Genomic DNA, 27296 nt, shown 5'->3' on the forward strand with positions numbered 1-27296 from the left:
TTCCTTTTGACAAAAATAAGAATAATAATACGTATCGTGTAAAAAGGGTAGGTTCAGCTTTAACCGATCTGGGTGGATTCTATACAAATGTGAGTAGTTTTGAAATAGCGTATATGGGATCGTAATTCACTAGAACCACTGTAGTTATGCACGAGTAGTTTTTTGGTGGTAGTTTTACCACCGATGAACCGACTTGACAGCTCATTCAAGCAACATTCAAATTCTTGCCCAAGACGCTATATTTAAAAAAAGTTAAACACTACCGCCATCTACTCATCCGATCGCGTCGTATCATGAGTAAAGACACGAACCCACAAAGAATTTATATTGTCATGGTTTGCGTCTCACCTCGTTTGACAGATCTGATCGCCCGTTTGAAAGTTCGAATCGCATTTTTTGACGAATCGAATTGTGGACAAACGAAATGCTTCTGTGGCATGTCGGTTCGTCGGTGGTTTTACAGTACAGGCCGGACTCGATTATCCGGAGGCTCGATTAACCTGAGGCTCGATTATCCGGAGAAAATGGCTCGATTATCCGGAGTCATATTTTTTTTCCCTATCTTGCAAATTATTTTTCATAAAACGCTTGGAAAACCGACTTTCGATCCGAGGACGAGTAACATACATCATTCGACTCAGTCTGACAAGATCGGGAAATGAGTTTTCCATTGCCATTTTGTTGCTGAGTTACCAATCGATCTGAAACCAACGAGTATTCTTCAAAAAACTTGTTTTGATCTAAACAAGTTTAACTTTGATTACAGTAAACACCTGAAAAATGCGGATAATAGGGAAAATGTAAATGGAAACCGCGAAAACTGTGACCATACTACGTGGGATTTGACTTAATTGATTACAACATGGAATATATCAAGATTCTGATAAGATAGAAAGTTACTGTTTCTGACAAAGTTGTTCAGGAGATCATAGCCTTGTCACTGGTGGACAGTAGTTCAGAATTTTCTCATTACGTAGCGCTAGTATACATGTGAAATTCTCGCATGTGATATATCTCGAGATCCTGACCAGATAAAAAGTTACTGTCTTTCACAAAGTTTTTCAGGAGATCAAAGCCTATTCAGAATTTGCTCACTATGCGACGCTAGTATACACGTTAAATTCTCATATAAAATATGTCCAAACCATATAGAAAGGTACTGTCTTCGGCATAGTTGTTCAGGATGTCAAGGCTTTTTCGCAGGTGGACAGTAGTTCAGAGTTTTCTCACTTTGCGGCGCTACTATAGATGTGAAACTCTTGCATATAAAATATCTCTAGATCCTGACCAGATAGAAAGTAAATGTATTCGGCAAAGTTTTTCAGAAAGTCAAGATCTTTTTGTTGGGTGACAATAGTTTAGAATTTTCTCACTATGCGGTGCTAGTATATACGTGCCTTTCTCCCATATTCAATAGCTTGAGATCTTGATCAGCTAGAAAGTTGCTGTCTTCGGCAAAGTTGTTTAGGGGGCCAAGAATTTTTGTCTGGTAAACAGTAGTTAATAATTTTCTCACCACGCGGCGTTAGTATACATGTACACTTCTCGCATATGCTATATCTCGAGATCCTGATCAGATAGAAAGTTGTTCAGGAGGTCAAGGTCTTTTGGCTGGTGGACAGTAGTACAGAATTTTCCCACTTCATGATGCTAGTATACATGTGAAATTCTCGCATATAAAATATCTCACGTTCTTGACCAGATAGAAAGTTACTGTCTTGAACAAAGTTGTTCAGGAGTTCAAAGCCTAGAGCCTTGAAAATTCTAAACTATTGTTCACCAGCCAAAAGACTTTGACCTCCTGAATAACTTTGTTGCAGACAGTAACTTTCTATCTGATTAGGATCTCGAGATATAGCATATACAAGAAGTGTACATCTATGCCACGTGGTGAGAAAATTCTTAACTACTCTTTACCAGCCAAAAATGCTTTGACCTCTTGAACAACTTTGTCGAAGACAGTAATTTTCTCGTGTTATAAAAGTTGGCGGCGTTGGCGCGAGTAACGGAGGGTTAAGATCAGCATTGACTATGTCAGCATCAGACATAACATCGAATTCCACATTCTCGTCTTCATTTTCGCCTGCAGCCGTTTTATCAGCAACCATCAGTTGAATTGTTACACTATCATCCCTAGAGCACCGACTAATATTTGCAATGTTAACATTTCAAAAATATGAATGGAAAATGGTCGAAATTGATCGAGTGCGTTAAGTTAGGAACCGCGTCAAATATGGTGCCTTCACGCCGTGATTTTTAGCCAAGCTCAACTTTGTCTCTACACACTCGTGGGAGTCGCGAGATTACGATTTTTCTCAAGTTGAGGGGTCCTATGGCGTGGTTGGCTACACGTTGGCTTCTCAAGCGGATGGTCCATGAGGTTCAATTCCATTGATTTTCTTATCGAATTTTGATGTATTTTAATGTGCCTCATGATAGGTTATTATCCAAGTCCGATTCTGGTCACTTCCAGGGGCACCTGGAACTTGTCCGGAAGTGGCCAATATGGTCCAAGGTACTTAATTTTTTCCACCATTGATCTGGTTATCGAATTTTGATATAATCTGATGTGTCGCATGATAGGTTATTATTCAAGTCTGGTTCTGGCCACTTTTCCGGAGGCACCCGGAACTTGCCCGGAAGTGGCCAATATGGTCCAAGGTACTTAATGTTTGCCACCATTGATCTTGATATCAAATTTTGATTTAATTTTATGTGTCGCTTAATGGGTTTTGTTCCTTTCAAGTCAAATTTAGCCTCATGGCCCATAAACGCCAGAACTTGTTCCGGCCATATCTACGAAACCAGTGGTCCGATTCCATAATCCTTCAATAGCGTTCAATGGGACCACTAAAAACATTCAATGAGACCACATGAGACCAAAAAAAAAAATTTTTTTAATCGCTCGATTATCCGGAGTGAATTTTTTTTCAAGACTCCGGATAATCGAGTCTGCCCTGTATATCAAACGCATTGTGGGCATGTAGCTACACTTTTCTTCACCAGCATCAGCGTAGCTTTTGCTCACCGGTCGGCTGTTTGCACTCCTCACTTTTCTCTTCCGGAAATTCTTCGGTAATAGTGTACAGGGTTACCATATCAAAAACTTGAAAAGGAGGACATTACATTTGAGGTTTGGAGATAAAGGAGGACAATTCAGTGCTAACATTTGAAAACGGCGCAAAAGCCATTTGTAAACAAATGGTTGGTGGGCCCTTTACTCGCTACCCGAAGAACGCCCACGCAAACCAACAGCATCGTCAGGAAGGGGAAAATTTCCCCTACCCGATGTTGCTGTTGTGTCGCGTGGGTGTACTTCAAGTAGTGAGTAAAGGGCCCACAAACCATTTGTTTACAAATGGCTTTTGTGCCGTTTTCAAATGTTAGCACTGAATTATTCCTTTTCTTAATATTAAAGGAGGACAATGAATTTTTATCAAACGTTTTAATAATGTGTACGCTATCACAAAATTCATGATTTTCAAAGGATCAATTGAGATTGTTTATAACTTGTAGTCGTTATCAATTCAATTCATCTTCTCGTTATATTTCTGAAAAATGCATCAAACTAGCCTTCATAATTTATTTTTAATACTAGCAAATGATCTAGTCTAGCTGTTTTGCATGAAAACAACAGCTTTACAGCCTTAAAACCATCGCAACTTTTATCATGTACACAAATTCGGATACATACCATCGCTGATTGAAACCGACATGAAAATCTAAGCAACCTGTTAATTTTACCATTGATTCAGCACTGGACTCTAAACCAACACCTAAAATCCCATAGAAACAGAACGTCAAAATGGAACACATGTTGGAATGCTGTGTTCCATTTGGTGAATTTTCACTTATATTTTAAAGAAGGGATATTTTCAAATAACCTGGTATTTCATCAGACTTATTTCTGACAAATTAGCAACCCATTTTGACAAACACCTTCTGGAAAATCGAGGGGGGGGGGTGGATTTTCGAAGAGTACAATATATTTTCGAAATTTCAACATTAGATGAAAATTCCCCAATTAGAACACAGTCTAAGGCTCTAACACCACTAGCAGGTAGAGGATATTTTCCCCTATTTGATGGTACTGTTAGTATGCGTGGGCGAGCTATGTCACATCGATGTTCAGATGCATTGTTTACAAAAGCTGATAAATTTCTTCGGAAACGTAATCGAGATTTGGTGAATTTTTGACACTTCGAAAATAAAATATAAATGTTAGAAAATCTATCTGTTGTTGATCATCCGAATTTCGAGGAATTGTTTGTCAAAATTGATCCCTGGTCTAATAGTAGGTTTATTTAAAAAACAATCATCTGTCAAATATAAGTGAAAATTCAGCAAATGTAGGAGGGTTGACAGCTGTAGTATATTCGTGATCCCACTATTGAATGGCATTTGCTATATAAGATGAGGTTGCGACATAATTAAACAAATATTCTTTGCAAACAACCCTCAAAGAATTTTATAAATATGTTACCGGAAAAAATGCAATTATTAAACAGGAGGACATTTTCGGGCAAAAGGAGGATGTAGAAAAATTGTTGAAAAAGGAGGACATGTCCTCCTTTAGGATACCATATGGCAAACCTAAGTGTACCACACTTCTTCACGGGAAAGCAGACTCCAGGCGGACTTTCCACGTCTGCCAGTTCGTGCCATTCAGTTTGGCAATGATAAACCGCGGATCAACCATTTTCATCGACAAAACTATTCACTTTTCAAATCCATAGGAAATTGGATGATTGCGGATATTAAGAAAAAATTCAGTCCGGCGATTACTGTACATAGAGCTCTACCGATCGCTGGCGGGTGGATAACGCTGGGGAACGGAAAGAGAACACACATTTTATGTCAGGTAGTGATCAAAATCGATATGAATGCCGTAAAATACGTGCCAAGACTTTCGAAAAAAAAACTACAAGAGACAGCCCTATGGGTTTTTACGCAATGATGATGTAGGACTACGTGGTCTTATATAATAAATGTTATTTGTTAACTGCAGCAGGAGCTTGTGTTTTTGTGTAGGAATATGAATTTGAGCGGGGTTCTCTCTGTTTATACTCTTTAGTATGATTATGATTGCCCTGAAAAGAATCTTTTGATATGAATTTTAGTTGGGACATGTTCATACATTTAACTCTTTTGGAAAATCTTGGTGCCCCTGAAAAGGGCCGATAGTAGTACAGGTTCAAAGCCTTCGGAAGATGATGATGAGGTGTAGGCAGCTGGATCAACAAATCGGACCGGACAATCCTATATTCTTCGGTTCAATATTTGGGCACTCGCACGAGTCTCGGTGCGTCTGCTGCTGGACAGGGGTTGAACTGGAGTCTATGACAGGTTGGAATGCCGCTGCGAGGGAAACCTCAACCTTGCTACAATGAATGGACATGCAAACATGGGCTACGTACTGGAAGACAGGACGTTATGAGCAAGCAGGATTACTGTGCTCTGGTTTGCAAAACGAATGCTGAACAGAGAACTCTTGTACTACAAGTCATCGACATCCTGCATTGTTTTGATGGCAACAGAAAACCTCTCCAGTTGTTCTTTACCGGGCCGGCTGGATGCGGTTAACCGTTTACACTCCATATCGTGATGGAGACAAACAATTGCTTTAGCCAGCAACACAATGCACTAGATAACGTCTATGTAGCCTGCGCATTGACAGAAAAAGCTGCCGTAGCTTTAGGAGGAACAACCATCCATTCGGCGTTCCACATAACCATGGATCGAAGACATCATGGGCAGCTTCGGTTCGTACTCCTGCAGCTATATCGACAATCGTTTGCCAACATCAAGCTGATAATAATCGATGAAATTAGCATGATCGGAGCAAACATGTTTGATACGGTCCACAAGGCTTCAGCTTCCTCCGGTGAATGCGAGACCCGCTTTTAAATCCGCGAACAACTCCATCGGTGATGTTGCACTATGGCAAACGCTGAATTACTTCCCTTTGCACTAAGTGATGCAACAAACCGATGTTGAGTTTTCCTCAATACTCACAAAGATCGGAAATGGTCAGCGGTTGTCGGATGATGAGACCAAGCTGGTGAAAAGCAGGTTCAGGACAGTCGAATGCTGCATGGAGAATGTACCGAACGCAATACGGTTATACGATCGCAATAACGCTGTTGAAGCGTATAATAATGATGCATTGAGCAACCGTGATGGATGGGATTGCACTGCCGAGGATGTAATCACCGGATACCAAGACGCCGCTCAGCACTCGTACCAAACTGCACAAAATGAGTGTCGCTGAAACCTGAAACAGGTTATCTTCCATACCTTCTACGATTGGTTGTTGGCATGTCATACATGATAACGACCAACGTAGAAGTAGAGGATGGTCTTGTCAACGGAACAATCGGCGAACTCAGGTACATTGAGCACATCGATGATGACCCCCAGCAATCGGCGTGTCGCTTGTGGTTCAAGTTTGATAACGACGCTGTTAATGCGAAACTTCGGGTGAAATCCAGGCCGCTTGTATTTTCAAAACCTGGCGTACTGCAACAAGATTGGACGCCAATTTACAAGCAATTGGTCAACGTCAAGCTTGCCATCAAATGCAATTTCCCATCGTTAGTGCCTGTGCGTTGACGATTCACAAGTCGCAAGGAGCTACTTTCGCGAAAATTGTTATCGGTTATGACAAGAGCCAGGAGCAGTAGTTGGTATACGTCGCCATGTCACGTGTGAGCTCAGTGCAGTGTCTCTGCCTGACATACTCCGCCAATTCATTCGTGTTTCATCACGGTTAGGGCAGCAACACCCCCAAGATGAAGGAACTCCGCGATGAGATACAACGGCTGGAAAACCACAAATTGGCGATGCTCAGTGACGAGTTGATCGCATTTTTCGATAACGCTGATCACTCTGTTATAATGATTACCCTGGACATCCAGAGCCTGAATGCGCATTCCGAGGACGTGTCGACTGACCATGTCATGACATGGATGATCCTGTTTCACGTCATGGTTGTTCTCTATGCCTGTTCAGGTAAATTAGTACTTACATTTATTTGCTCTACTGCAGGATGTCAATTGAATAATTGAAAATTCAATAAATATTTAATCGAATAGATGGAAAAAATCTTTACGATTAATCTTTAATCGAATAATCGGACTTTTATTTTTTTTTTTCCTTTGGTTTGTTTTTTTCCGTCGATCTATCGGACTTTTAAGCATCCCTAGAAAATAGTGTAATTTCATGTTTTTGGTGGTCCTTCGGAAATATCGAACAGCAGAATTCTGGATCAACAATAGAAAAGGGCCCATCAGCATTTGTAAACAAACCGTTCCAAAGCCCTTTACTCACAAAGCGAAGGCCACCCACGCAAACCAACACCATAATCGGATAGAGGAAACTTCTACCTACACGATGATGGTGTTGGTTTGTGTGGGCGGCCTTCGATTTGTGAGGAATGGGCTTTGGAACGGTTTGTTTACAACTGCTGATGGGCCCTTTTCTATTGTTGATCCAGAATTGCAACCAGCAAGTGTAAAAGCCCACGCACATTAGATCCGGATCGGACGCGTTGCGGCAAAGTGACAGTTAAATCTATTGTCTAACTGTCAAATTTACGTCAACGCAACGCAAATGGATCTAATGTGGGTGGGCCTTAACCCAAGAACCAATGCGATGCTAATTTTCATTGCTATGACGACGACTGAATTAAGGGGCTTAAAAGCAGAGGGGTGAAAGTCAATTCTCTTCATCGATGACCTTGGCTTCACTAACTAATTTCGCACTATTTCTGCTATGCTCTTCTATCATCCAGAACAACAAACGTATCAATGAATGTGTTTTCCGTCGAGTTATTAACGAAACAGTAAGTCGATGAAGAGAATCGATCAAAATCACTTGCAGCCCTGCTTCGGAGTTTGGTTACAAGATAACAACTCTGGAGAGCATTTTGTGTGGCAATGAGCGATGAGTGTGCAAAATGTTACGCAATTGCATCATCCCTATTTGCACACGCCCGAAGATTGGAGGCGAATGCGACTTTGACTTGTTTCGTCTACTAACGACTCTCTGATGACAATGTTGGGAAGCAGCAATGCTACATCGACATGTTTCTTGAAACAATTCTCTAATGACTGTGTTGGGGAAGCAGCATATGCATGTACGTAATTGGTGGATTTGTTAGTTATTTCGACGCTTTTGGACAATGGCAGACATTTACCACTTTTTTAATAATTTCTTGTTGAAAATCAACAGTCTAGAGCATTGCGTAGACATATTTATGTTCGATTGGTGATAAAATTATTAAAATTGGTCCAGTGGCAGCTGAGTTATCAACGTTCAAAATCTTTCATGATTACGTTACATGTTCCATTTTTGGTTTTCACAAAGTGTACTCCCTTACAGAAATCACAGACGTAGTCCTACGTCAAAACCTGATTTCAGTGACGAGTTTGGTACAAAAGAACCTCAGTGTGTCTTTCAACGAAGAAAGCTTGCCGGACTACGGATCCAAGTGGAGTTTTTGTCTCGACGGGATGTCGCTACAGTGGCTTGTACCATCTGAAGATAGCGGAGTCGTCGATGCAAGTATCTGTAGGTCAACATCAAGAGAACTACCAGCACCCGTGGCATAGGCGTCTTGGCCACTACGATTGGGCTGCGGTGGACCAGATGAACAGTGAAGGATTGGCGACAGGGATGAATGTCGTGACTGTGGCTTGAAGCTGATGTGCGAGTGGTGTGACAGTGATGGAAAGGAAGTCGACTTAAATTTTCGATATCGTCCACACTGAACTTTGTGGACCGTTCAAAAACGTAACTACCAGCGAGCACTGTATCGATGATTTTGGTCGTTTCACCGTTACATATCCGCTCAGGCATAAATCGGAGGCAGCCGATGACATCAAGGATTACGTGAGGTGGACTCAAAATTATTTCAACCGCAAACCGCGTGTGATCACTTCTGCTGGATCACACCCTACTCCCCTCAACTGAACGGCATAGCAGAGCGTAAGAACCGGTCCCTCACTGAAATGGCGTCATGCATGTTGATCGATGCGGATCTACCGAAGAGCTCACTGCCACCTATCTCCAGAACAGGTTACCATCTCGGTCGATCCAGACGACACCGTACGAGCTGTAGACATTTGTGCATATTCCGGAGGTCAAGCGTAGCAAGCTAGAAAGCAAGACACGAAAACTGCAGACAGATGAACCAAAAGGGCTACCGTTTCTTAGACCCTGAGACGGATGCTGTTATCGAGAGTCACGACGCACGTTTCATTGAACTCGGGAACGGAACCGGTGCAGTTGAGATTCCAATTTCGAAAGCGGGGACAAGTTCGACTCAGCAACGTGGAAAGGAAGAAACCAAGCCGCCGAAAGAAGAACGGGATCAGACTTGGCCAGAAGGTGGCGATAGTTCGAGCAACGAGGAGTTATACGAAGATGCAGATACCGAAGAACAGCAGGACGACCGACGATCATCATCGGGGCCGAATCTAGGTGCAAAGCTGAAATATCTTGGGCGTGTGTTTAGCCGATTGACTTCAAGGAAGCAGTCAAGAAGCTAGAATTGCGGGAAGCGATGGATGGATGACAATTATCCACGGCCCATACAAATTTTAATTTTTTTGTATGGACAATTGTCTACGCAGGGGAAGGGCCCCCCGGTCAAGAATCCCAAAAAACTGTCTACGTAGTTTATGAACAGGCTCTTAGTTGCTTTTCCCTCGATCTGTCGATACACCAGCTGTGTTGAATTAAAACAAAACAGAAGCAAGCCAGTGTTTTAGGATCGATTAAATTGTGCAGAAATACAGATCCGTAGGAGATATTCATAGAAGCTCAGACTTTTTTAGGGATTTGTTTTGTTTGTTTAGTTTGCTTTTTCTTTTGCTGGAAACAAGTTTTTAAATGAGGTAATGCATTACTAATGAGTCCCATTTCTACCACCGATCATCACTTTAATGTGTGCACAGTAGAAAAATAGAATATGTATCAATTAATGATATTCATGGTGAAGTATTGATTATCAATAACTGGTAAAAGTTGATAGAATATTACAGTGATCAAAATGATTTGTTCTAAAATTCTGTGTATATCGTACTAATGTGCAGCAGTTAGGATGTAATAATCAACATCTGTATTCGTCAGATGTGGAATGTGTCTCGAGTGGGATGCCTTGACCTCTTGTCATTTTCATGAGCTGACATATACTAAATTGACCTGAAAAAGAACTGGCATCACTGATAAGTTCGAAATGTGGTGGCTTGCTCAACGCTTCAGTGGCGCCACCATCATAAATTATTGCACATTCCCTAACTAAAACATTATTTGTGATGAATGTGATAGTGACTGTTACGTCTGTTTGTCTGTGGTATGGCTTAGTCAGTTGCTGAATGACTTCGAAGAAACGCAGAAACAACCGACAGTTCTGCGCGAGGACAATCAGGGCTGCTTATGGGGTGTTTTCATCTGTGCGGATTTGCTAGCGCTAGTGTACTAGCAAAGATATCTAATTAACAAGATATCCCACTAATCAATTCCTCATACAAGACATATAATTACCACCCGTATGTGATCGCAGTGCCATCTGTTGAGTGCACATTGAAACTGTTGGGAGTTCCATGCCAATTTCACCACCTGGGCTCAATAACTGACAGGTGTCAGCATGATAGATGTCAATGCGGACGTTGATGATCAGCCGAGGAAAGACGATAACGTCCTCGAAGTCATCATCACCAGGGGGGCGACTCTATCTAAGATGCAGGAATTTTTTGCTTTGCTGTTGTGAGATGCACTCGCGCTTAATAGATAGAAACATGATTGATTATGATTGTGAAGATTTCCTGCAAAAAGGTGGAGAGCGATGCGAGTAGATGGGTTTAGATGCAAGAGATGAAAAAAGATTTTTCGTAGATTGATTCGCTAGTGTGAGATTTTTCGACCATTTAAAATCGAGATTTAAATGTGTCGCACCCCTCGCATCATCATTATATTGCGATAGCAAGATTCTTACTTGTTGTGATTGCTCCAATTTTCAATCATTACCACTTTATATGCAACAGAAACATTTGAGAAAACAATCACACATCCAAGCGCGCATCATGATGTGCTTGTAATATAATTTGCTTTCGAGCTAAAGAGTTTCCAATACCACCGGTATCAGTAAGATGCAAATCTCAAATAGTAATTGATGATTTACGGAGCTGGTGCCCAAAACAATCTTAATAAGCATAGAAGTAAGCTTGGAAAAAAGATTCACTCTCTCTAAAGAATTATTCCAAAACCCCAGCCATTGGAAATGAAACGCATCGAAATCATTGCGAAACGTAATAAAATATGCCGTCTTCTTTGGCCAACGCAGCACGCATTCTATTCAAAAATAACGTTGGAATAATCATTACTTTCCTATTTTATAACGTAGAAAGTTTTTGTCAACGCCGGTGAAAGCAAACGCAAACGGAAGTAGCCGAAGCTGAATGATGACGATGAGTGATGACAACACTTCGTGTTTTGATTTGCGCTGTACCGTCCGCTCAGTTATGTGGGTACGTTCATGTATAGATGTTGGTGTGCGTGTTTTCTTCCAACGCTGCAGTTCAACTTTGTCTCGTCACAAACCATTTGGCGCTGTAATCGGTCTCTATAAATTCCGAAGAGTGATAAGGGTCTGGTACTAGCCAACTAGCACGAATTTCAGTTGCTCCTGAAATATTATGCTGGTAGACGCTGATGCCCTGTTTACATTATGCTGGTGAGCTTTATTGCTAGCAGCTGGCAGATTAGCGCTTGTGAAATAGCATATGTGTAAACACCCCATTAGTGGTTGTTCAGGAGAGGATCAGCAGACGTTCTAAACACATTAACACGAGAGAGCGCTTCGTGCACGAGTTGTGTGCGAAGAAGGAGATCGTGTTGGAGTACTGCTCGACGGACCAGATGTTCCGAGAAATGCTTCGCATTGAGGGGGAGTGTGGAGATCGACAATGCCCATTCTCCTCACCTGTTAAGTGCAGTGTATTTGGTCGACAACATAGTAGAAGCGATTCGAAGCGATTCGATGCGATAGTAATTGGCAAAGCGAAATGAAGCGGTAAGCAAAGCATGAAAATCCACCTTTCACCCCTTTCACCAACTGTCAGGAAATGTGTATGAAAGGTCATGACCTACCTATTTATTATCCATCTCATATCTTCCCTCTCCTTCGGTATAAAAGTTTTAAATGTTTTTTTTAAACAATAATTAATGTTAATGAATCACTGAATGCTGTCAGTTTTAATTTCATTAATATCATGGCGCCACCCACCTTTCCATTGGCATAATGTTAATACAAAAATGTATGGAGAGTTGATTTTATTTCCACATAATTTTTTTAAAATTTATTTTGAGTTTTTTTAGCGTAATCAGAGAAAACAATATTTTGTAGTTGTGTTCCGCAAAAAATGTGTTGAACCACCAGTGACAATGTTTACATTAAAACCAGTATTTCCCATTTTTTCATATACGCACATTTTAAAGTAACATTGGATGCTGAATAAGAGCTTATTCAGGCTAAATATACAATTTTTTTGTTGGATAAGCATATTTTTAGCCTGCATAAGCTCTTATTCAGCATCCAATGTTACTTTAAAAATAATGAAGTAAGGATTTAAAAAATAAGCTGATGATGATAGTAGTTTACCATCCATCGTAGCACGGAAACTAAGTCCGACAGCAGTGGGCTCTCTTCTGTGTTTATATTGATCAAGCTTAATATCGTCTGATTGTCCTCAACATGTCGCTGTATGAAGGGCCAAAAATGGATTGGGTGGATCGATAGGCAAAGTCACTGTGAAAATACGCCGATATAATTATGGGAAAATCACCCACGACGCAGATAATAAATGTTCAACTTACCCGTGCAGCAGCTTGAATCCAAATTACCTTTCACCAACTGTCAGGAAATGTGTATGAAAAGTCATGACCTCCCTAGTTATTATCCATCTCATATCTTTCCTCTCCTTATACGCTTTTTTTTTATTAATAATTAATGATAATGAATTACTGAATGCTGTCAGTCTGGAACCAGATCACAGTATTTGCTGTTCGACTCGGACAATTTCTGCAGCAAAGCCTCAACGCGATAATTGTAGAACATGCGATTCTGCTGTTCGTCTGCCTGTTGCTGTTTAACTAGCTCCTCAATGCGAGCTTCGTACATCTCGACAAGCCGCTGCTTCTCGGCATCAATGTCATCGTCGCTTCCGCAAGCACGATCCTGCGTGTGTACGTACGAATCTTTAAAATGGATCGACGAGGTCGTAATGTCCTCGACATGGATGCCATGATTGTGCAGATGATGCCGGGGACTGGCTTTGCTACACTCATCCGTTTGATTCACAATCGGTGAAATGCCCTGAGAGCTGGGTGTGTTTGCATCGTTGGTGGTGTTCTCTCGCACCGTTACGGCGTCACTGGAGTTTGAATGTTCCTCCGGGGAACTGAGCGATGCTTTGAAGAGCCGCAGCTCAACAACCTCTTTGGTAAGTCTTAGAATTTCAGTATCACGCTGCTCCAGGTCTATGCAAGCCTACGAGAGCAGCTCCTTCAGTCATCTGATCTGGTGCTGAGTTCGCTGGGTCGGGGTAAGGAAGTCCTCACCCGTCTGTCCGGTATGGCTCGAGTAATGTACTACGTATTTCATCTGATGGCCACTGAACGTGGTGCCATTGCGGGTCACATACGGATGGTTCTATTTCTCTGGCCTTGCCACTGCAAGGAGACGATTTTTTGCAAATCAGTTCTCACTCGTTTCAGAACGCCCGTCCCGGTCGCGTTCGTATTTTGTCAATTTTTGCGCATCCGTCCTCACTCGCATTCAGAACGGCCGTCTCGGTCGCGTTCTTATCCTGTGGCCGTGCCACCACGAGGAGACGATTTTTTTTGCAAATCCGTCATCACTCGTTTCTCAGAACGGCCGTCCCGGTCGCGTTCACATTTCCAATTATCCTCGCAAGTAGGTGATTTGCCCTTTATTACCTATCGGGGGTCTTCAAGATTCCAGGTTCGTCTCCTGGTAGGATCGCCATAAGAATGAAGAAGAGCAGCGTTCTTATCCTGTGGCAGTGTCACTGCTAGAAGACGATTTTTTTTCCCAAATCCGTTCTTACTCGTTTTCTCAGAACGGCTGTCCTGGTCGCGTTCTTATCCTGTGGCAGGAGACGATTTTTTTTTTCAAATCCGTCCTCACTCGTTTTATCAAAACGGCCATCCTGGTCGCGTTCTTATCCTGTAGCATTGCCACGGTGAGGAGACGATATTTGCAAATCCGTCCTCACTCGCATTCAGAACGGCGTTCAGAAGTCGCGTTCTTATCCTATTTTCCTTGCAAGTGGGTGATTTGCCCTTTTAATACCTATCGGGGGTCTCCAAGATTCCAGGTTCCAGACAGGATCGCCAGAAATGTGAAAATCCGCCGATATTGATTATGGGCAAATCACCCACGACGCAGCTTATCAATGTCCAACTTACCCGTGCAGCAGCTTGAATCCAAAATGACCTTTCATCAACTGTCAGGAAATGTGTATGAAAGTTATTATCCATCTCATAAAAACATTACAGCCGCGCGCGCAGTGCAAAATATTTGTTCAAATTTGCTTCAATTCAGCATGGATTCATCCAATGAGGAATACTTCACTTCCTCAAGCACGATTCACTTCGTAATGAACAACAAAAGAGAGTTTGTAGTTCACCCGATCAATCGAAATAGAAGGCGATATACTTCCATAATGAATGACAGCTTCGGTAGACGTATTTACTTTTATTATTTTTAAAAATTGAGAAGGAGAAGGTGATCTTTGTGGAGTAGGAAATGATTGCTCAGAAGTAACACCGGCCGGGATCTGGCTCATCTTGTCCTTCAAGAGCTGCGATATAAAGATGAAAAAGGATTTCAAAACTTCGCCAGGATGTCGATACCAACTTTCGACAAGCTAGTGGGAAAAGTTCTCTATAGATCTAAATGATTTCTTGAGTTAAGCAAATTTCTGTTAAGAACTCAATTCTGCCTGTTTATGTGAAGACATTCAGACGTCTCTGAAGTTTTGTTTCTTTCTTTCCTGAAGATCTGCAAATTTCTCGGTAATTCTGTGGATTTCTTTGAAGTTCTGTGTGTTCTTCAGAAGTTCTGCAAATTTCTCTAAAAATCTACAACGCTCCTAAATCCCTACAGATTTAGGATCCTTAAAAATCAACAATTATCTCTGATGTTCACTAAATTTCTTATAATCCGTGCGATTCTCGAAAGTTTTGTAATTTTCTCTGTAGATTTTCATGAGTTAATGAATATCTGCAAATATCTCCGAAGATCTACACAATTCCATAAAGTACTAAAAGTTTACCCAGAAATTTTCGAGCTTCCCGGAAATTTTAGGAAGTTCTCTGAAGATCTACTAATTTTCTGAAACTTTGCAAATATCTATAAAGATCAGCGAACTTCCATGGAGCTCTATAAATTTCAATTAACATACAAGAACCGCAATAAAATTTTAAAAATTTATTGAAACATCTGCAGATTTACGATCTTCTCTCTGAATTTTTCGGAAGTTCCTAAAATTTCTTTAAAATTCTGTAAAGTTTACTAAGGTACTGTATTTCTGCTCTGAAGATCTACAAACTGCCCTGAAGTTTTATTAATTTCTCAGTAGATTTCCAAATCTCTCTAATGTAGTATAAATGTCTTTGTGGAATCTTGGATTTCCATAAAGATCTGCAGATTTATCTGAAATTCTTTGAAATTACCCAAAGCTCTACAAATTATCTGAAAGTATTTGAACATCGCTGAAGTTTTAAAAATGTCTCAGAAGATTTACGAATTTCTCTGAAGTTGTGTAAATACTTCTAAAGATCGGCGTACTTTCCTGAACTTCTATGAGTTTTGCTGAAGCTTCTCTTAAGATCTACGGACTTCTCTGAAGTTCTTCAGATCTATATATTTCCAACTTCCATGGAGTTTTGCAAAATCTTGAACTTTCGACTTCGCTGCGAGTTGTTTTTAGAATTAAAGTACTTTTGAAATTTTTCTGAATTTTTCTGAAAATCTCACATTTTTTCTGAAACTTTGAAGCTTTCTGAACCACTGAATGTCTCTAAAGATCTGCAAAATTCCTAGCAGTTCTGCAGATTTCTCTTAGTATCTACTCTTTTGAAGTTCTGTAAAGTTATCTGAAGCTCCGTAGTTCTATTCTTAAAATATACGAAAAAAACCTCGAGGCTCATACATTTCTCTGTAGATCTGCAAACTTCACTGAAGTTTTGTAAATTCCTCTGTATTCTCTCGGGCTACCCTGAAGATCTGAAAATTTCCCTGAAGATATTCTAAAGTACCTAAAGTTCTCAAAATTTATCTGAAAATATTTGAGCTTCCTTGAAGTTTTAAATGTCTCTCTCTAAATCTACAATTTCCCTGAAATCGTATAAATATTTTTTAAAAAATCGCTGAACTTCCCTGAAGTTCTACCAATTTCACTGAAGATCCAAGATTTTAAAATGTATCAGAAAATCTGCACACTTCTTTAAAGGTTCAAATTTATCAGAAGATCTATGACCATTCTTGTAATTTTTGCAGAAGTTCTGTATTTTTTTTTTCAAATTCTGTAGCTTTGTTCTGAAGATCTACGAACTTTTCTGATGTTCAAGTTTTTCAGTAGATCTCCAAACTTCTGTGAAATTCTTTACATTTCACTGTAGTTTCTTGGGCTTGTCTGAAGTTCTGCGAATTTCCATGAAGATTTGAAAAATTTCGCTTACAGTTTTACAAATTGATCTGAAAATATTTTAGCTTACTTGAAGTTTTGAAAATGTATATGATCGTTTATATGAAGATCTACGATCTTTCTCGAGATTTTTCTGAAATTCTGCAAATTTCTTCTAATTTCTGTAAAATTTTCTGAAGTTTTGAAGTTCTGTTCTCAAGATCTAGGAACTACGTTGAAACTCAAAAAATTTCTCAGTAGATCTCTGAACCTCTCTGAAGCTCTAAAAAATTGTTAGTAGGCGCTCAGAGCGGCCAATGACACTGGAAAATAAAAGTCAGTCAAATCATACACAGGACAATATTGAACAGTGAAATCGGCTAAGAATCGGTTTACCTTGCTACTGGGTGCCATCAAAACACAAGTCAAGCGTTCTTTAGTGGTTTAAAACCATGACATTTTAGAAAAAAATATCAATTTTTTTATCTCAATTGCGGCTATTTTGCTGAATGAGTCGAATGAAAATTAAACACAAACCTATTTCGTTCCACAAATCAAACTTCAAATCTTAATCATCATGTCGAAAAAGTGTGAACGCATCCGGACATTGCATCCGACCAAATTATCGAGCAGTCCGCTCGAATCAGACCAAAAAATCAGATAGTCTAAACGTACCTTGATTAAGCATAACGAGGGGTGCGCTTCTGCTCTAGATTCAATTTGTAACAGTTCATATAAAATACAACAACATTGCGAACGGCCTAACAGTTTAAGAAAAGATCATTTGTTGCATTTGGCTTGCATAGAATTTTCGAAGGTCATATTTAATTTAGCCGCCATATTTGATGCTTTCTTCTAACAAACATCTAACAAATTTTAAAACAAAGCATGCCATTTGAGAGCTGAGTCTTTTTCCTATAAAATTCATATCAAAGAAGAGGTAATATGTTTCCATATAATTTGTGATGATTCATTTTCCTATTTCTGTTTTCGTACGAAGAACGTATTGCTCCATCATAATTTAAAAGGTATAGGAAAAAGTATCAGCTATGTTTAAGAAAAATGCAGATTTTCGAAAAAATCCAATACATATTTAAAATGGTCGCCAAAATATCTAAACATGTCAAATGAAAACTTTGACGTTTCCCCTTAGAATAGTACGCAATAGTTAACGAGGGGTCCATGGATTCAACATACTGAAGGCGAATTTTTCTATGTTTTAACTAGAGTTATCTTAAAAGTAGATCCTCGACCAAAAAGTGGTTGGCTTCAGTGAGAATTGCTCATTTATCACTACAACACCTTGAACAAAAGATGTGATGCCTGTAACGAGATCTTGCTTAAACTAAAAACTGTGTTAAAAATTTCAAGCGTTTCAAAAAGATACCAAGCGGAAAACAGAATGGAAACTATAAGTACATACTCTAGTAAACAGAAACAGACGAAAACCAAAATCTCAGCAATCTTTAACGCAAACAAGATCGAGATATCAATACTTCCGTTTTTACTGAGAAAATTATCGCCCACAGACCTTCTCGTGAAACTATCTTTCCAATCTCCTACTGGGAATCTGCAAAGATATTGTAAGCTTCACCCGACGCTGATAGCGACCCATTTTGGTTATTAATTTAATTAGGTTCTCTCCTGCGGTAGCCAGTCGTTGCAGCCCATGCGATGACATAGTGACGGAAACGCCACCATCATCGTAGTGAAGTTTCACATTTCGCCACATCTCTATTCAAACTCAAATGTGTTATGGAAGTAAGAAGTGATTAATTTCCCAAGCAGGGTTGAGAAAATATCAAAAAGTAAAATCTCACCATAGAGCAAGATCAAGAGCTTGATTTTCCTAGACAAAAATCAACAAGCAAACAACTTGCGGTTGATGTTGCAAGATGTGATATTGCAGCTCGGAATATGAAGCTAACAAAACTCACCAGCTGCAAATCTCACCAAACCGTGGTGAGATTGAGTTTCGTGATTTTTACTTTACACCCGAACGCATCCGAAGCTTCAATAACGGCTGATAGCAGTCGCTTCGTGTCTGCCATCGGTGAAGAGAAAAAAGGGATAGCAACATTATACCTTCTCTTTCTAAGAAAACGAGGTGCAACGGAATGATTTTTGCGGTTATTCAACTCTCAGCTTCAACTTTACACGGAGTGAATAGTCTCACACTATCAAAGGGGCTTGTAAAATCAATATCAGGCATGACATTTTGCTCCAATATCACGCGTGATATTGAGAGCGTATGAGAGCGAATAAATTCACTAATGACTATGCCATCACTGTTCTCAAGAAACAGTTTTCATGAGGGTCCTGTAGACCATGATATAGACTTGTGGAGTGCTTTTAAGCCGCGGTAAATGTATGCAATGTTCCATGTAATGCTTTTGGTTATATCAAGAGCCACATGTGAAAAGGGCATACAAACTTTTTGTAAACAAACCTTTGTAGGCCCTTTTATCGCCGAAAGTTTCCCCTCCCGGTAATGTTGATGGTTTGCGTTGGTGTCATATGAGTGGCGAGACAAAGGCATATGAAGGTTTGTTTACAAAAAGCTTGTATGCCCTTTTCACATGTGGCTCTTGATATTAGAGTTCTGTAGACCATGGTTTAGACATGTAGCATACTTTAAAAACACTATAAAACATGCATGGGGGCATGTACCAGTCTAAGGCTAGAGGCGGGATGTAAGATCACGTGGTACCTACATGAAAATTGCGCCGAATTGGTGAAGAAGGTAAATGTTTCTCCAATTTTGAGTAATACAATAAATGCATGGCCCCTAAATTTATGCTGTTTTCGGTCATATTAACCATTTTATTCGAGCAGTTGAAAATGACGTTTTCTACCACTCGAAATTCGAAATAACACAATGTTTTGAAGAATTGTAGCCAAATGTAGTGCATTTCATACTAAAATAGTATTTTGTTGGTCCAAATTTGTGAAATCGCTGGTGGAAAGTCACGGTAAAACTCCTTGACAAAGTGGTCCATTAACCAGATCAGCTAATCTGTTCAGCAAACATGTTCAATCATAGTGTATTTCGGCATACGAACCTGCTTCCGTTCCAATTCACCAAATGGATTTTCGTCACTTTATCATCTCACCAGCAACGTATCAAAAAAAGTTTGCCGTTGACAACGCAATTATTGTGATTGCTCTAAGCGATATATCTCGTCGACAAATAACATCGATCCAGTTCCGTGTTTGTCCGGGCTGTAGTAATTCAAAGTTTGAATTTCTATTTTTCCTCTGAATTTCAGGTAGAGTGTGTTCAATGGACTTTCGATGCGGCCCTTACCAGCGGAGAGGAAAATGTAGGGGTTGGAGAGCTGCAACATTTGGCGGAGTTTTTGGCCAACAAGCAATTCGATATGGTGATCAATCTACCGATGAGGGGCGGTGGAGCTCGAAGGGTGAGTTCCTTCATGACGCATGGCTACAGAACGCGACGGTTAGCGGTGGATTACTCCATTCCGCTTGTTACGGACGTCAAATGTACGAAACTGCTGGTGGAAGCCATGCACCGGATTGGACGGGCTCCACCGATGAAAACGCACACGGATTGCATGTCATCGAAGACGATGGTCAAGCTACCGGGCTTCATCGATGTGCACGTTCATTTGCGGGAGCCAGGGGCGACCTACAAGGAGGACTTTAGCTCGGGAACCGCAGCCGCTTTGGCGGGTGGAATAACTTTAGTTTGCGCTATGCCTAATACGAACCCACCAATCGTAGACAGACAAAGCTTCCAACTATTCCAGGATCTTGCGCAGAAGGGAGCTCGATGTGATTATGCTCTCTTCGTCGGAGCTTCTTCCACCAATTTCTCGACCATCAACGAACTGGCTCCGCAAGCCGCAGCTCTGAAAATGTATCTGAACCAGACGTTCACTACCTTGAAACTGAATGACATGCTCGTTTGGCAGAAGCATTTGTCCAACTGGCCAAAACGAGCTCCGCTTTGCGTCCACGCTGAACGTGAATCAACCGCCGCTATAATCCTTCTGGCTTCGCTCGTTGATCGACCGATCCACATTTGCCACGTGGCACGAAAGGAGGAAATAATGATCATCAAAGCAGCGAAGGAACGCGGCATAAAGATCACTTGTGAAGTTTGTCCGCATCACCTGTTCCTCTCCACCAACGATTTGGACCGAATTGGTCGTGGCAAGGCGGAAGTTCGTCCGGTTCTTTGTAGCCCGGAGGATCAACAGGCTCTGTGGGACAATTTAGATGTCATCGATGTCTTTGCCACCGATCATGCGCCTCACTCAAAGCAAGAAAAGGAATCCGAAAACCCTCCACCGGGATTCCCCGGAGTTGAAACCATTCTTCCGCTGCTGCTGAATGCCGTCAACGAAGGTCGGCTCTCCGTGGAAGATTTGATAGCCAAATTCTACAAGAACCCCCGTAGAATTTTCAGCCTTCCGGAGCAACCGAACACCTACGTGGAGGTCGATTTCGACGAAGAGTGGGTCATCCCGGAATGTCCACCGCAATCCAAAGCCCGCTGGACACCGTTTGCCGGAATGAGGGTCAAGGGACGCATCCATCGGGTGGTTCTTCGTGGGGAAACCGCTTTCGTAGACGGTGTCGTGCTGGTTAATCCCGGCTACGGGCAGAACGTTCGCGAATGGCCTCTGAAGAAGCCTACCGTGGCCCCATCGGTCGAAAAAATCAACACTTCACTGGATGGACTGGATCTGTTGTCGATTACGAAATCCCTGGACACCACCCGTCAACCAGCGGACTTTTGGGACACGGATGGGCATACGAACGATGTGTTCAGCAAACTGCTGGCCGGAGGTGAATCCAACAAAGCACATGTGCCGCTTGGCGATTCGCAGATGAGACCATTCTCACCGATGCCCCGGGTGCGATGCGACTCCATGAGTAGCTACTTTAAAGATACTCTGGTGAGCAGCGGTTCTGGAGCAATGAGGGAGAGAATTCAAATTGCTGGAAAGCACGTGCTGAGCGTGGATATGTTCAGCAAGGAACATCTGAACGAAATATTCAATGTGGCGACAACGATGAGGGGAAGAGTGCAGAAGGACCGGCCGCTGGATGATTTGCTGAGGGGAAAGGTGATGGCATCGGTGTTCTATGAGGTTAGCACACGAACCTGTTGCAGCTTTGCTGCTGCCATGCAGAGGCTAGGAGGACGCGTTATCTACATGGACGAGACGAGCTCGTCGGTGAAGAAGGGCGAAACGCTGGAGGATAGCATTCAGGTCATGTCCGGGTACGCGGATGTGGTGGTGCTTAGGCATCCGGAGCCAGGCGCAGTATCGGTAAGTGTGCACGTGATTGTGCTAGAAACAAATGTTATATTTCTCTGCTTTCCAATTGCAGCGCGCCGCCCACCACTGTCGCAAACCGTTGATTAACGCTGGTGACGGAATCGGGGAACATCCAACGCAGGCGCTGCTGGATATCTTCACGATTCGCGAGGAGATCGGTACCGTGAATGGGCTGACGATTGCCATGGTCGGTGATTTGAAGCACGGCCGTACGGTGCATTCGCTGGCACGACTGCTAACACTGTACAACGTCAATTTGTACTACGTCTGTCCGGAGAACTTGGGCATGCCAAAGGACGTTGTTCACTTTGTCAATTCAAAGGGAATTCATCAATGGGTAGGATTTGCCTTGCATATAAAATGAGTCAAAATTAAAACTAGACTTCGATATTCAAAATAGTCTTGCAACGCTCTGGAGGAAGTGATCGATAAAGTGGACGTTCTCTATATGACGAGAATTCAGAGGGAGCGGTTCGGATCCGAGGAGGAGTACAAAGCGGTATGTTTCCCTTTGGAAATTCTCACCAAAATCTTCATTTCAATCATACTTTATTGTTTCCACATAACAGAGCTGCGGTCGCTTGGTGCTGACTCCGCAGATCATGACCCGTGCCAAACGTCGTATGATTGTCATGCATCCGCTGCCCCGTGTCTTCGAGATCAGCAAGGAAATCGACATCGATCCGAGGGCTGCCTACTTCCGTCAGGCTGAGTACGGTATGTACGTCCGGATGGCACTGTTGGCCATGGTCCTCGGTAAGTGTTAGAATAAGGGACATTTCTTTCCGGACGGATTGAATAGGACAAGGTTAACAGTGATCAACCATTCGATGGTTTTTATAGGAGGCATTTGCTATACATTAGCACTACTACAATATAAAATACAATCAACGTCTAAATGCTATCACATAAAACTATAGTCACGATCAAATCAGTAGGACAGAAAAGAAATCCATAACAACTTACATAAAATACAAATCGGTACTTGGTAAAAACAGATTCAGTCGTCTGGGGTAGGGGGGGGGAGTCGTCAAATCCTTATATACTCAAATTTGAGTAACTATGTCGGAATCGATGGTCACGGTAGAGCTTCGGCAACTTCGACAGCTGTGCGAATCGACCGATTGCGTGATGGTGTAGATTTCTGTTGAGTCCGGTGACTTTGGCGGCAAATCCAACTGCCGGGAACTGTTACCGATGTTGTGCAAAAAATGTCTGCCGGAAGCGGTGGGGAAGATATGGTTATAATGACTGGTTGGATAATGGAACCAATGGCGGATTACCTCTTTCTGCGACTGATTAGTGCAATCAGAGTGATGAGGATGATGCAAGCTACTATCACTCCCAGGCCAACCGCTGCTAGCGTGATTTCCGGATGGGCCTCACCATCCATCGATACCATTGGAACTGTGAAGGGTAAGGAATCAAAAGAAAATAAGTTGTATTGTTATTCCTCAGAGTAGGAGCAGGGAAATCGCGTTTGCATAGGGATTGATCTGCCAGTACTCGCATACAGTGCTGTTAATTTTCATATCATTCGATTGAAGGTGAACCAATTCTGTGGAAATGAATTCTCACAAGACCATAATTTGAAAAGACCCTTTCTCATTCGAAGCTCATCATCACTGTCACATTTGAGTCACTCACTATCATTTGTTATATGACAGTGGAGTATGAAAGAAACCCAGCAAAATGGTTCTGAGCAGACAAGTCGACCCGATGTCGGATCAATGTAAGGCAAATTTAATGTCGATTTTAACCCAATGTCGTGTTGTTGTTGGGTCAATTTTGGGAATATGTTGGGTCAAAATCAGGTTGGGATTTGGTAGAAGTCTAGTTTAGTCTTGTAGCTGTGGAAGTGAATCAGCGAGATTACTAGCAAAAAGATGATGCGCGATGCAAGTATCTGTATATACAGATTACAGATTTTTGAAAAATATACAGATTTTTTCAAATAAAGGGAATATATTTTGCATTATTTTTTTTTAATTTATTAATTTCGATAAATAAATTATTTTTTTTTTTCATTTTGAGCAGCTTGAATTCAATCTGAGCATCAAACTCAAATCGAATTTTTAATTAAGTAAATTATTACTGTATTAGCTTCAGATGGACTTGGAATCTTTCGAATGGACTTCTGATGTTTTGATTTCTCGTTGGAAGGAATATTAGTTTCCCTTTCTATTCCCCCTTCAGATACGAAGTTAATTAAATATATTTTGACAACTCGGTAAACAAGCCATTTTAGAAAACCCCCAAAGTGGTTGATTACAGTTTGTGAGTCGCAGAGTCAACTGGATATTTTTATATTTCAAAACGTAATTATAGAAATAAAGAATATTGCATGCAATTCGACTAAGCTTCATGTAAAAGTTCTGTGTTATGTCCAATGTCCAGATAAAGGTTTGCGTAATCTGAGACATAAATAAATCAAATTCTAGGGAATTGTGATAGTTACTTCATTAAGGAAATTTTCAGTCGAAAAAATATTTGTCTCTTACAACTGGTGCTTAATGTTTTGTATTTTCAGACAGTAAAAGAGATACAAAACACTACAAAAAATCAAGATTGTAGGATTTCAAGATTTTTTAAATAGACAAATTCTTTAGAAAGCAAACTTTAGTAATTTGTCATGATTCTAAACGTTGAACAATCTCCGTCTGAACTATGCATTTGCTTAATGGAGATTTACGTAAATTCGCACTGAGATCATAATATAGAAATTATATAGATTTTTTCACAGATTTTTGAAGATTAAAAAGATTTTTTGCGATGAAAATGCAGATTGAACTTTGAAAAAATGTGGCATCACTGGTTTTCGGCTGCATTTGCTGGATTAGCGCTGGCACTCTGCCTCCCGGACGGTGTGATACGTGTGTGAGTGGTGGTTTTCTCGCTTTTCGAGAAGTTTTAGAATCGAGAAAGAAAACCACCCCTATTCTGTATTTCGTTTCGAACGAAATTCTCATACAAAAAAATATTTTTTTGTATGAGAATTTCGTTCGAAACGAAATACAGAATAGGGGTGAACATGATTCATCATGTTTGCAAGCAACAGAAGATTTAACGCTATCTGCGTTGTTTGATTTTTTCTCTCGGTCCAGAAATTTGTTACATCGCGAGTGAAAATTTTATTTTTTGTTTATTTACGCGGTGCAACTATTTTTGAAAAAATTAAGTGTTTTCGAACGAAAGTGTACCATAAGTGCTTCTGAACGTGTTTCGCAGTTGGGTGTGGTAATTGCTATTAGATATTTTGCAAACAGTGACAGATAGCGGACATGAAGAACCAGTGGAGGTGCCGGGCAAAGGTGTTTATCCTAAACAAATGGTAAGTTACAAATTCTCTTTTGTCGTTGTCGTAGGCGCCGTCGTAATCGCCGTCGTAGTCGTAGGCAGTACCGTTGGTATATTTAAAATTTAACATCAACCGCTGAAAATATGAATTATCGCGTATTTCTGTTGTTCATTACATTCCAAGTGAAATTCGATAACGTAATTTCATTGGAATAGCTTGTTTAACCAGGTCTTAAACAATCGTCACGTCGGTCATAGCTTGTTATGATTGTCTGAACCATGCGTAAAGAGAAAATCGAAACATTGATCGTCGCGTGAAAGTGGATCTTAATGAAGGCCTAAGTACTCTTTCGTAGCTTTTAGTTTTAGGATTTCAAAGATCGTCGGTTGCAGTGGCTTGCTTACTGAGGAGAAAGACGCGGTCCCAGATCCTTTCATACTAAAAATATTAAAATATCGCTTGTTTATCGTGTATTTTGTAAAACTTTTCGTTATCGTCGGTGCCGGGTTTGAATAGTTATAAAAACTTGAGTAACGCTATAATGTGATATGAGAGGCTCGGTGGCCTTAGAGCAACCGTTTTTGCTTACTGAGCAGAACATCATGAGTCTAGTCTCAGGCCCATCCACATTCAAGATTCGTCAATGATTAAAAAGGAGCTCGTCTGCCTAGTGGCAGACGTTTTTGCTTACTGAGCAGAGGACCGTGGGTTCAATCCCAAGCTCCTTCGTGTTATAAGATCGTTAGGACATCAATTCAGCTTATCGTTTACCAAAACGAACCCTGCTGCTAACCCAACCCTCTTACCCAACATCCCTGTGATTCCTCGTGGAAGTGCAGAGGACTCCTCGGCTTTCATTGGGCGTTCAATCATGCTCATGCTCGAGCTGTGGAGGTGAATCAGCATTTTACGGAAAAATACCGTCTGTCCGTCTCTCGAGAAAATTAAGATCAACTCTTTCTCAAAAATGTGTACACTCCTGGAAATTTGCTCTCCTTACGCTCCAACTGACAACCAAAAATGCTCGTTGGACACATCCTTCTTTTTTTGTGTGCAGCCTCCAAGTGTCGACCAGCTCCGACTGCTGGACTGTACCAAAGAAAGGAAGCTCATCTCTGCTTCGAAAAGTGAAAAAAAATCGATGTACTTTAGAGTGCCACCTAGCGGTGGAAAGTACGCCTTTTACACGGAAAACGTTTCTAGTTAAACATTTCAAAAGGTCCTATCTGCATTGATCGATTCTCTTCATCGACATTCTTTTTTGTTAATAACTCAGTTGCAAAAAAATTACTGTTGTATTTAACGTTGAGGACGCTAGATGGGAGCCTCTTTTATCAAACTATGTTGTAAGAATAGCGCAAAATCTATTTACTTAGCAGTGGTTATCCAAAGAGAAAGTCGATGAAGAGAATCGATCAAAGCAGATAGGACCTTTTGAAATGTTCATCGTGTTCTCCCTTTTTATGGCACAGACCTGTCCTCCATATTTGAGGACGAGGCAAAGCGGTACAAGTGATTTTGATAGATCATCTTCATTGACTTTCACTTTTGACTATCATGGCTTTACCAACCAATTTCACACTATTTCCGCTACATAGTTTGATAAAGGAGGTTATCATATGTCATGCAGGATCAAGGAATATGTTTGCAGCTGAGTTATTAAAGGTCCAAACGCAATGTGAACGGAAGCGGAACGGAAACGGAAAGTTTGACAGTTGTCACAATCGATGTCGATTTGGTTATAACTAGTTTTCAATCCAACAAGTAGGCCTACTCAGATCGGGCTTTTCCGCTGCCGCTGCCGTTCCGCTTCCACTGTCATTGCGCTTGGGCCTGAACGAAAGACAAAGTCGATGAAGAGAATCAATCAAAATCAATTGCACCCCTTTGCCTCTAATCCTCTCAGTTGAGAGCTAGCGTAAAGTTTTCGTTGAAGCATAATATACAAAGAAGAAAAAGAAGAAGAAGGTT

At 41.0% G+C, this 27296-nt stretch overlaps 3 protein-coding genes across 3 annotated transcripts in view; 1 reads left to right on the forward strand and 2 right to left on the reverse strand.

The window, feature by feature from the left end:
* Nucleotides 1-22804, forward strand: part of rudimentary (carbamoyl-phosphate synthetase 2, aspartate transcarbamylase, and dihydroorotase rudimentary) — a 59200-nt gene extending 36396 nt beyond the window's left edge. Inside the window, exons 5-8 of the mRNA XM_065234350.1 lie at nucleotides 19985-22018; nucleotides 22080-22364; nucleotides 22428-22526; nucleotides 22597-22804. Of these exons, the coding sequence (XP_065090422.1) occupies nucleotides 19985-22018; nucleotides 22080-22364; nucleotides 22428-22526; nucleotides 22597-22794 (2616 nt within the window). The 3' untranslated portion in view covers nucleotides 22795-22804. The remainder of the gene's footprint in view (nucleotides 1-19984; nucleotides 22019-22079; nucleotides 22365-22427; nucleotides 22527-22596) is intronic.
* Nucleotides 13037-14260, reverse strand: LOC135711481 (protein quick-to-court-like). The gene is made up of 2 exons (XM_065234334.1): nucleotides 14213-14260; nucleotides 13037-13552 (listed from the first exon to the last, which is right to left on the reverse strand). Exons 1-2 carry the CDS (start codon nucleotides 14258-14260, stop codon nucleotides 13037-13039), a joined length of 564 nt encoding a protein of 187 aa, XP_065090406.1.
* Nucleotides 22805-22836: 32 nt separating the features above from the next.
* LOC135711526 (uncharacterized) overlaps nucleotides 22837-27296 on the reverse strand; it is a 62550-nt gene continuing 58090 nt past the window's right edge. The window contains exons 2-3 of the mRNA XM_065234396.1: nucleotides 23311-23434; nucleotides 22837-23242 (exon numbers count right to left, since the gene is read on the reverse strand). Of these exons, the coding sequence (XP_065090468.1) occupies nucleotides 23074-23242; nucleotides 23311-23434 (293 nt within the window). The 3' untranslated portion in view covers nucleotides 22837-23073. The remainder of the gene's footprint in view (nucleotides 23243-23310; nucleotides 23435-27296) is intronic.

Source organism: Ochlerotatus camptorhynchus, unplaced genomic scaffold (genome assembly GCF_037179485.1).
Source record: "Ochlerotatus camptorhynchus isolate MF236.1 unplaced genomic scaffold, CSIRO-AGI_Acam_v1.1 ptg000433l, whole genome shotgun sequence".
Classification (NCBI taxonomy): domain Eukaryota; kingdom Metazoa; phylum Arthropoda; class Insecta; order Diptera; family Culicidae; genus Ochlerotatus; species Ochlerotatus camptorhynchus.

Bases quoted from the DNA above. Each gene is read 5' to 3' on its own strand.
- LOC135711481 (XM_065234334.1), bottom strand. From the start codon at position 14,260: ATGCTACAGGATAAGAACGCGACCAGGATGGCCGTTTTGATAAAACGA. The intron at 13,553-14,212 runs GTGAGGACGGAT...CTGCTCTCGTAG, and splicing joins TGGCCGTTTTGATAAAACGA to GCTTGCATAGACCTGGAGCA.